Below are 10,938 nucleotides of genomic sequence, written 5' to 3'. Positions count from 1 at the left end.
AGCGCCTGGACTACGCATTCCTGAAGTCCCAGTACAACTCAACACCACAACACAGAATTTAGCAGCGTTTATAGAGAGGAGGAACTTGAGTGTATCTTCATTATTTAACAGATCAGTAAGCACTTAGCTTTATTTCACCAGGACAAACAAAAACTCAGAGCCACGTTCTTCTTTCCTTAACTGTGCTTAAGCAAGGTCTCTCAGTAAGATCCAAGTCAATTTTCGGAGGAGAATTTTACCCTGAACAAGATGGTTAAATGGGCCAATTTCTACGTATCTTGACTTCAAAAAAACACACCCTGATGTCAATGAAGCATCTTTTAAGAACTTTCATTCACTGGTCTCATCTGTACCTGGAAAAAGAGCAGGCGAGGTCCCTCCCAAACAATCTATACTACACCTCCCTGATCAGACAAAACCAACAGAAATTCTTCTCCCCCAGTAGAAGACATCTTTCCCTACCAAATCCCTTGGACATCCTCTTCCCCTTCACACCTGCATTTTTTAGGGCTTGATGTCTACTAGAACACAACTACACCATTACTGTCTTCTTACTCTGCAGTCATCTCAGTTCCTCCTGATGCTCACAACTTTTTGCCTCTTAAACTATAACCTCAAGCATTGCTTCCTGCCCAAGTGGCTGGAACTTCAGGTCCCTTCCAGCCCAAACCATTCTATGATTCCTAAACTCTGTTCATTCAAATACATCCTTGGCAGATATCTGGGAGATTGATCTAGTCAGTTCTAGTCAGCTACTATACTACAGATACAGTCAGTGGAAAGAAAAACTGTTGCTAACCCAAAGCATGCAGTGGGACATGCATCCATACACCCTCCAGTATGCTCCTGTCCTGTGACCTTTTCCTTCTGATCTGCCTGCTGAATTCTGATCCAAATCAAGCTGGATGTCCCTGCAAAGTCTTGCACGCTACGTAAGACTACAATAGGGAGCCTACGGGGGTTTAGTAAACTGAGAGTTCAGTGCTGAAGAAGGGAGCTCACAGTCCCATTCACACCACAGAAGCATTCCCATCTCAGGTAAGAAGCAAAATGAAGGTGACAGACCATGCCAGATATAACAGTGATAACCCATCTCTCCCAACTTCCTCCTGAACACAAACTCCACATACCACCCCCTTCCTCTGGCCCACAACACTCTGGAGGCACACTCTGGGCATGCAGGTTTCTATGCCTCCCCTGGCAGAGACGACTGTGCTGTCCACAGCCAGGGACAACACAGCAGAAGAGGCATGAGACTCAGTCAACCCTCAACTCTTGTAAGTTTCTTTGCCCCAGCTGCTGGATCCTGCTCTTCCCTCCTCAACACATCACCCCTCATCAGCACACCAGATTTGCAAGACTATCTGCCTTCTGGTGGGCTGCAGCAAATTGGAAAATTTGGGGGTGAACTGCGGCTTCCCCTCTCCTGTATTTTTCACACAGAGAGAAAAGCAGCAAAAGTGATGCTGTAACACTGCTGCACTTAGTTCTGTACAGAGGAAAAATGCAGAGAAAACAATGCAATAATAAAAGGTAAACACAAATTCCCACCTGCTGGGCAGCTCTGCAGAGTTACAAGCAGCGGAAGAGTAAAGAGGTGTGTACTTCAATATATCCTGCTCCTGTAGTAATGCGTGATACATGTTTTGCAGAAAGAATTTAAATGTCACATTACAGGCTACTGCCCACAGAAGCAGCAGTCAGGCTGTGTCATCCACCACCACACCACACCCACCTATCCAACACAGGGCAGAGGTTCCAGACATAGCCTGAGATGCTCAGCCATGCACACCTTCTCTGTCCTCAGACCAAACTGCATTTCCTCATGCAAAACCCTCCACCAGCACATGCCTTAAGGGGCGCACTGAGCTAGCCCTAAAAAACCCCAAAACTGCCAGCCTCTGAGTACAGCAGAGATGTGCCTTACATTACAGCACTGAAAGCAGTCCAAGAAAAAATGCTAACACAACAGTTTCATGCTGAATTTTTATTTCAATGTTATGCAACTGCATAAGTATAAATAATCGTGTTCAATATATAACAATTATGACATCCATAAGGAGTTTCTCAGAGAAAATAAGACTGCAAACACTTTATTGCACAGACCCTAACAATTTTTTTTTTTAATTTTTTTTTGTAAGCTGAGAAATCTACTGCAGGAAGTCTACAAAAGAATACATCAGATCTACAATCACATTAAGACTGACCAAGAAGAACACAGGCAGGAGGATCTCTAACAGCTCACTGATAAGGTAAACACCAACAAACAGGTACTACATAAACACAAGCTTATGCACTGTTACACTTCCAAAATGCAAAGAACTTATTTGTCAGAAGTGATAATACAAAATATTCATAAAGGTATACTGTAAACAAAAGCTAGATGTGTTTTAAAGGAAACAGAGGATAGTTGAAAAAATGCAGAGACTGTAAACTAGGAAGTATCTCCCAGACAGAAATGTTATTTTGAAGTGCATTAGCATTCATTTGTATTAACTGCCAAAGCACAGATGAACTGTAAATGTCGAGACCATTTTATTTTTAAAACTTCTCAAAAATTATTATCCACTGCTTACTAGCTCCTTTCTGAATGCATTAAAGGCAGTATGAATGTACTAGTGCCACATGAAAAATCAGGAGTTGTTTGTGATATTGGCTTTTCCTTACAGGTTTGCTGTAATTCAACTCAATCAGTGTAATAAAGTTTTCAGCAGAGGGAAATTAATTCTGCACACTGTCTGTTGTCACACAAGTCTCCAAGTCAAGATTACACTGTGCTTTTATGAAAAATTTTCTAGCTTTTGAGACAGAAAAACAAACCATAAGCATTGGTGAAAAAGGTAGGGGCCTAGCTCTATTGTGGTTACAGAAAACAGAAATAAGCAAAACGACCATTCTATTGATCCCCAATTATTAAAACCCATGCGCCTGCAAGGGTATTTCGTAGTGCTTCTGTACATGTTTCAAATTTTACCTTTCATCCCTCAAAACAAGCTAAATACACCACACAAAAATGATCAAAGTCTACATGTTCCACAGTATATAAAATTTAAATAAGGCTTAGCAAAAGTAAAAAGACAGTAACATTCTAGCACCAAATAGCTCCAACAAGTTCCTTTGTTAAAAAATGCTTCTTTTGTAATTACAGTATTGAACTTTTTTTTGCATACAAATAAAAAGATTATGTTATGAAATGTATGGAGCTACTCAATGCATTTCAAAATGAATATGAAACCCAGGATTACCTGCTAAAAACAGCAAGTCTACAACATAAGGCCCCAGCTAGGTATTAAAATGAGTCAGATAGCCTAAACTTTTTTGAAGATACGATACTGAAGTGTTTTTTTCCTTTTTACCTTACTTGTCATAAAGTAGAAAAGAGCTACCAGCTGTATGACACTAGTTAAACAGACCGATATGCCATAATATGTATTCTCTAAATGTATTAAGAAGAGGGATGAACATACTAGTACTACAAGTCATGTGCTTATACTTGTGCCTCACACTGTAAGGGCCTGAATTTAAAAAAGCTCAAGGAACTCCAGAGGATTGCAGCAAAAACTAAGCACATGGCATGTGCTTCAGAATTTCAGCCTTGTCTGAGGTTAAAGTCACAGAATACACTCCCAAGAGACAGGACAAGAACCATCATTTCACCAGAGAACACGGCTCTTGCTGGGATGCCCTGATAATTAAGTGGTTTTCCCATAGCTTTAAGGACATCTATTCAAATCAGACTTTGCACAGTAGGGAGATGCAGTTATGTCTTGTGTTAGATCTGGTGAAGCAGTCAGCCAAGTACAGTACTATCAAAATCAGATTATTAAAAATACATGTAAAAACTCACAATAGGTCATTGTATTATTCTGTACTAGTATTTTTTAGCCTCTATCTAGGATTTTTAGTAAGTAAAAATGTGGCCTGTTTTTTTTTTTTCCAGTCAGACCAGTGCTTGTGCATGTCCATGCCAGGTCTGAATTGTAATAATTTGGTTTCATATTCGAGTATGGCAAATACGTGGCAAAGCAACTATCTTAAAAAGGGAAAGAGTAAACAACGCAACCAGCAGCAAAGTATATATGCTACATTCAAACCCCAAACACATTGCTAAGTATTTACAGAAGAAATATTTTCAACAGCTCTTGGCTGTAAAGGTATTTTTGTACAAATACTATATGGTAACAGTTTTACCGGTTACAATTGGAAAGGCATTTTGAAAAAAAGTCCTCTCTTTACATATCCCCTTGTATTGTTTCTTCAGTGACATGAAAGCTTTGCCGCACAAAGACACGACACAGTGCTGGTTTAAAGGCAGTACAACATTTTGAAATTGTTTCAGCTAGTGTTGATCACACTTGCCAGGTCTTAGAGTTAACACATTTTTTTGTGAGCACTGCTCCGTGAAACTTCCTTTCCTCGACGCTGCCGAGCTGAGTCTTTGTCATCTGAAAGTGCGTTAGGGCGGTCAGGTGTGGCTGCTGACCTAGATACATCTTTACCTACATTCTGTTTTCTTGAAGCAGACTGCTGAGTCAGAACAGCGTCTTTTCCCTTTACATCCACAGTGTTAACGAAAAGAGGCTTTTCTTGATTTCCAGGCTTCCCCCCAAGGTTTGAAGCAGGGTGGTGGGCTTCTGCTACAATAGTGGCACTGTGCAAGGCCATCAGTGAAACACTCTTAGTCATTTCTGCCTTACTGCTCCCTGTGGAAGAGGTGCTTTTCTTATTTAGTTCCTTGCAAGTTGCAGGAAGCTCTGCTGAGCCTGGTTTAACCTTTGCTGAAGATGCATCACTTTTGGCTGAAGATAAAACAGATACTTCCTGTCTACATTCAGAGAAAGTGGATGAACAAGTCAGTGGCTTTCCTGGTGTTGCAGCCACACGACAAGAACTTTGCCCACTGGCAGTCGGCAGATGTTTTATTGCAGTCTGCTTGTTTGCATCCTCTGGCTGTTTCTGATTAACTTGTCCCTTCCCTTTTATATCTTGACAGGTTTTGCTACTTGTGGTCGGTTTTTCTGCTCCCTTCCCTCTGACATCACAGTTTGTGAGACAAAGGGTAGGCTCCACTTTCCCACTGTCAAGCTGAACATAAAGTGCGTCAGTGCATATTTTTCCTTCAGGTCTTTTGTCTGCAGAGATTATCTCATTATTAGGACTTCTGTCTGCCTCTTTGTTCAGCAAGAGACAGTCTTTCACAGTGGAAAACTTTGGAGCAGTGGTTTGTTTTTCACTGAAGCGAAGTTGCTTTTGATCAGTAGATTCCCCCAAGCCCACTGCATCTTGCCTCTGCATTTGCTTAGAACTCTCTGGGCCTGCTGGTAGTGGGCCGACAGCAGAGGATTTGGGTTTAGTGTCAGGGGCTGTGCTGCTCATTTGGAGGGTGGTGACTGAGCCATGATCCAAATTCACAGGCCTTTCAGCCTGCACATGTTCATTGTTTGTTCTTCTTGAAGAGCCTGGAACAGGAGAAAGGTAATCTAGGACACTTTTACTGGCATGCTTTCCGTCCTTTCGGGAGCTGGTAGACAAATGAGTAACAGTTTCTTTTTCTTTTATGGTTGGAGTACATGGTTTTTGTGACAATGTCTGTTTATCCAAGGACTTAGCCTTGGAGGAACTTGTATCAGAGGCTGGCCTGGGTCTATTACTTATGCTTTCCACACAGGTGGCAGCAGGCTTAACATGTTCTTGAACCCCCACATAAACTTCTGCAGTGCTGTGTCTGCTTACTGTGTCTTTCACAGCAGAGGAGCCTGAAGCACTAAGCTGCTGCCGAGGAGCTTGGCTGGCCTGCTCTCTCTCAGTAGTTTGAAGTTTTGTATCGGTTAGTGATTTCTGATCTTTCTTTCCCATATCTTTAGCACTGTCCTTCTGCACAGAGGAAACTGGTGCAGACTTCTCAGTTTTATGATCACAATCTCTTGAGGGTTGCACAGGCCATTTGGATGGAAAAGCTTCACTCTTTGCCTCTGTGGTAACTTTCTTAGACTCAGCTTTCTGCTTGGTTATGTCCCTTTCCACAAAACTTTTAGAAACACCGCTGTCATCTTTGCCTAGCTGTTTCAGTGATTCCCTACCATCCTTAGATTGTGCCTTGGGGCCAGCTGACTGCATTTTTCCTTGCATCTGAGGTGGAATGGCAATATCAGCACAATTTTTTTCACTGCTCTTGGAGCAGGCTGTTATCAGGACGTCTGAGACAGATACCTTCAGAGACGACTCCCTGATCACTTCCACCTTTGCAGGGATAGGCTCACAACCTTTCTGGGCTACTGGCTGTTTGACAGGCAACTCTTTTTGTATTTGTTTCTCTTTTCCTACAGCTTTTTCAGGAGTGCTTTGGCCAGCGGAAGGCTTGGAATATGTTTGAGTAGTTTTAACACTCTGAGTAACACAAGACTTTGCCTCCACTGAATTGTCCTTTTGTTTTGAAGGGAAGGTATCTTTCTTCTGAACAGCTTCAATAACAGAAATACTGCCTTTAGTAGCTGGACTAGAAACCTTTTTCTCTGTCACTGCTTCTGCAGCCACAGAGATGCGTGGCAGATTTGGAGAACTCTTGCCTACTTGTAGAACCTGAGGGTCTGCTATGTTGACTTTGCCAGATTTTGGGTAGCTTAATAACTGCTCTTTCTGAGAGACCATTTCTACCTTCCCACCACTCCCTTGTGGCACTGGGGGTTTAGGAGATCCCCCATCACTGCTGGTGCTCTGTCCTTCTGGCAGCACACACAAAGGCAGTTCAGTCTTCGAAGCCTGTGGCCCAGAAAGTAACGCAATGTCTAGTGTGCCTTCTATAGGCTTGAGACAGGAAACAGACCTCCCATCAAGTTTATATTCTGATGGACTTTTTCTGACAGGAGACTCAGTGGAAATAAGGGCTGATTTTTCCACACTCATGTCCGCTCGGCCACTCAGGGTCTTGAGAGGAACAAAAGAAACTGAGTTAATCTGAGCAGCATGTGCATTGCCAAGAAATGCTCTACTATCTGCAGCTGCAGTGGAGTCCTGCTGTATGTTTACGGGTCTGCCTGCACTAAGTTGAAGGCATTCGTGAACATTAGACGTCATCTTAGGTTTTAGGACTGGACAGACACTGTCATCTTTTTCGTCAATAGACATTTTCTTTCTGAGATAATCAATATTTGCAAGTTTACCATCTAATCTTTCAAATTTGACAAATTCTTTTGTTGGTACAATTTTATCTGTGTTTTCTCCCTTTCCATTTAGCATCCTGTCAGAGGACTGAGGTAGCACATCTTGCAGGGTACATGAAGGGGAAACTCTTTTGAAGTCATAAGAAACATGACTGAGTTCATTAGGGGGAGGGCCATGACACAACATCTGTACATCTAAAGCAACACCATCATTTGATCTCAAGTTTGCATTTTTTTGAAGGGTGTCTTTGAGTATGCCACCAGCTGATTGGGTCTCCGCAGTAACAATTTTAGTTTCAAACTGGTTTGATCTTTCTAATACCTTCTGGAATGCTTTTTTATCTCTTTCTTCCAATCTTAAGGTACTGGGATTTTCTGGTTCACTGCTAGGTTCATGTATAGCAGGATTCGCTTTTTCAGCAAAATCTTGCTTTTTCATAACTACCTTGACCTTCAGCTTCTCTCTGTCTAGCTCATCAATGGATTCTTGTCTACCTAATTTTCGGGAGATGGGTCTTTTCAAGCAGCCCTGCTCTGCAGGCCTGACTCGTGTGAGCGATGGCACATCACATACATTCTCCTCCAAGCTCTGAAGAGTTACTTCTCTTTGAGACAGTTCTCTATTTACTTCTTCCTGGGTCACTTCCAGACTGTGTTTTCGTGAACATAGGTGTTTTTTATCACTGCCATAAGAGGGTGCAAGTTTCTCTTCAGACTGGACTCTCTTTAACAGTGGAGATCTTGGTGGCTCAGCACTCTTCGGCCTGACAATATGCCTTACAATAGTTGGAGGTGAGTGCATTTTGCTAGGAAAAGACTGAGCTATTTTTGTATTTCCAATTGAATGTCCCAGCAATGGTGATGGAGACCGCTGAGGAGATGTTGGCTGGGGTGTCGGAGAAGGTGTCCGTGCTAGAGGAGAGAGGGGAATGCTGCCAGCTGATTTGCGTCTTCCTGATCTGTATCTTTGCCCACCAAGCTTTGGACCCAAGCCATGAAGAGTGCTGGGTCTTATGTGTCCTGAACCAGCTGGAGAATTGGGAGCACTTGAACTAGGGGAGCTACTTTGGGAAGAGTTAGTACCTACAAAAAGAACAAAAAACCCAAGCAAACAAACGTGAGATTAGCAAGACTTTTTCAATTTGTCTAAATGTTCAGTGAGAAACAGAACAAAAGCCCTATGCTGTCTCCCACCACAATGTTTCAAAATCTGGAAGGTTTTAAGTGCAAAAGGTTACAGGCTGCAAAACCTGCACCATTCCAATCACATTTGCTGTTTCTCCCATTCTCTCTCTTCCATCATTCCCTTTAAGTTATCTCTTGCCCCTACTTAAATAGAGTAACTAATGCTTTCTGACACTTCGAAGCAACGATCAAGGCTTTCTAGATAATTTACCTTTGCCACAGGATTGTACAACAGCAGTCAAGTCTAGTAAATGCTACAACTGTGACAGAAGTAAAAGAGGAAAAAGCGGCAGGGTTTTAGAAGTCAGAAAGATGCGTATTTCAGCACTCGGCTAATCTTTTCAGCAGTAAATCTGCATTCATAAGTGCCATGCTAGTTCCATTATGCAGCAACTTTTACCTCAGTTTCACTCTTTTATCATGTGGCCTCTTCTAGGCAAAATTCTCTCTTTTGGTGCAAATTGGGACTGTTTATTACTCAACTTACAGCCACTGGACTGAGATTTAAACACTTGGACAAACTTTACAGACAACTGCTTTTTAGGTGCTTCTGTATCATAAAAACACTTTTTGTTTTGCATCAGGAATCTGTTTCCCTATTCCAGACAGAAAACAGCTGTTCTGTGATTATGCTTGTCAGAGCTGACTGTTCTTAGCATAGTGTTACCAGATCTGTGTGGGCTCACAAAAAGTAGAGTACCCTTCAAGTCCTTTTCCTCTGCCCTCCACTGCTTCATGCTCACCTGATGGAAAATCAGGAGTGGAACGGTAGCTTGGGGTAGGAGATCTAGGAGATAAGCTGTGGGTTGGAGACCCAGGCAAGCTCTCCCCTGAAGAAAGTGATCGGTTCAGGCACGAAAAACTTCTGCTTGTATGAAGGAGAGGCGAGGGTTGCTTTGCCAGCTTTTTAAAGAGAGATCTTCTCCTTGTGTGAGAAAAGCACAGCATTAATCATAAGTTAAGATGCACAGAAGATACTACTACCACAGGCAAAACTCTTGCAAGCTGACATTATGAGAACAGTAAACCAATCTTTTCATGAAAGCAAACTACACTGCACATCATGAAGTTTAGAAAACATCCTGATTTGTTAGCAGGTGTGATAGACATTGTAGCTAATTTTATTCATTTCAGAAGAACAACTACCTCCTTATGAGTATAAATCTTTATTTTCCTAATTTAGCAACCCATCAAAATTGAAGAAGTATCTATAAAGTACTAGCAACATATTTACAAAATACATATGAACTTATCAAATTAAAAGTGCTCATAACCATAAGCAGTCAGAAGTTTAATTAACAAGTGTAAAAAGATATAGTTAAGCCAAATTAAGGTGTGACCTCAGTTATTCACTATTTTTAGAGGTTATTTTAGCAGATTTAGTTTAGGCAAAACAAGATTTGGAAGGCCACCGAATCCCAGAAAAGAAGGCAGAAATACAGAAGATGGGAGAAAACTGTATTAACTTCGTATTTTAAATTTATTGCTATGTATACACACACACACACACACACACACACACACGCACAAACGAGGAAATGCCTTGACCATGAGAGCAAAGGATTATTTACCTCTCTAAACTCTCTTTCTTCTTGGTCTTCTTACTGCGCCTAACCATTCGGCTCCTGTAGCTGTTTCGCCTGGCAGGTCCTGTCTTGATAGAAGTGTTTTCAAAAGGAGTTGTCATTACTGAGACTTTGTTGCCACTCTGCCAAAATGAAGGAAGATGCATTAAGTGTGTGTAATGCAAGTAACACAAGACGACTTTGCCTTAAACTGAATTTACACCATAAAAGCAAACACAATGAGAAAGAACTCCAAAATAAGAGGTGTCTTCTGCAGGGAACCCTATGCAGACATTCCCAGGCATGGTAAGTAAATAAGGATTGGGAAGTTCTCAAACTCTGCCTTATTTCCTAACTTCCTCCATTCAAGCTCCAGGACAAGGAGTAGTTCGAGTAATTGTAGCTAGGCAGGAGGACACCAAGAATTAACAGCAAATTTCAGGATGAAAGCATCTACAGAAACACCTGATTTTCCCATAAAGAACAGCTGTAACTGCACAGTGGTCCATCCACATCTCAAGACATCAACTGTTACAATGATCAAACAGAGGAGAAAAATGGAATCTTTGTTGTCAATCCCAAAACATCTTTTTAACTTGTTCAAAAGGGTTAACAAGTATAACTAACCTAAATTCTTTAGCACTGATTGCACAAAGATGACTCAATAAACAGGTATTTCCTGCTGATTTTATGTTTTAAAAATCTGTACCTCCTGCTCAGCACTGTACACCACTACAGTGAACTTCCTTTCAAAGAAGTTGCAATAGCCCAAAATTAATTTATGATACAGCCCAACAAATTAAGCTATTGGATAAACAGTAATATCTTGTTTTGAGTTTACTCTTGTAAGTAGTGAGCAGGGTTGTCATGTTTGTCTTTTTCTGTATCTGACCTAGAAAAGGAGTGCACAGCTGACTGCCTTAAGTCACAGAATTTTCTCTTACATGTTTCCTGAAAACTTGGAGAACTTGGAAGTTCCTCCTGATTTCAAAGAAAGAAAATAAAGACTTAAGAAAAAGTATATTTTG

The 10,938-nt window shown here is 41.4% G+C and overlaps 1 protein-coding gene across 8 annotated transcripts in view; it reads right to left on the bottom strand.

Annotated features, from left to right (window-relative positions):
• Window positions 1-1,972: 1,972 nt before the first annotated feature.
• MAST4 (microtubule associated serine/threonine kinase family member 4) overlaps window positions 1,973-10,938 on the bottom strand; it is a 289,105-nt gene continuing 280,139 nt past the window's right edge. For all 8 annotated transcript variants that reach the window (XM_069000723.1, XM_069000726.1, XM_069000725.1 and 5 more), the window contains 3 exons: window positions 9,917-10,053; window positions 9,089-9,270; window positions 1,973-8,243 (listed from right to left, as the gene is read on the bottom strand). In XM_069000723.1, coding sequence (XP_068856824.1) covers window positions 4,372-8,243; window positions 9,089-9,270; window positions 9,917-10,053 — 4,191 coding nt within the window. In that variant the 3' untranslated portion in view covers window positions 1,973-4,371. The remainder of the gene's footprint in view (window positions 8,244-9,088; window positions 9,271-9,916; window positions 10,054-10,938) is intronic.

Source organism: Aphelocoma coerulescens (assembly GCF_041296385.1).
Source record: "Aphelocoma coerulescens isolate FSJ_1873_10779 chromosome Z unlocalized genomic scaffold, UR_Acoe_1.0 ChrZ, whole genome shotgun sequence".
Classification (NCBI taxonomy): domain Eukaryota; kingdom Metazoa; phylum Chordata; class Aves; order Passeriformes; family Corvidae; genus Aphelocoma; species Aphelocoma coerulescens.
Note: the sequence above shows the minus strand (reverse complement) of the source record. Positions and strands in the feature narration are given on the sequence as shown.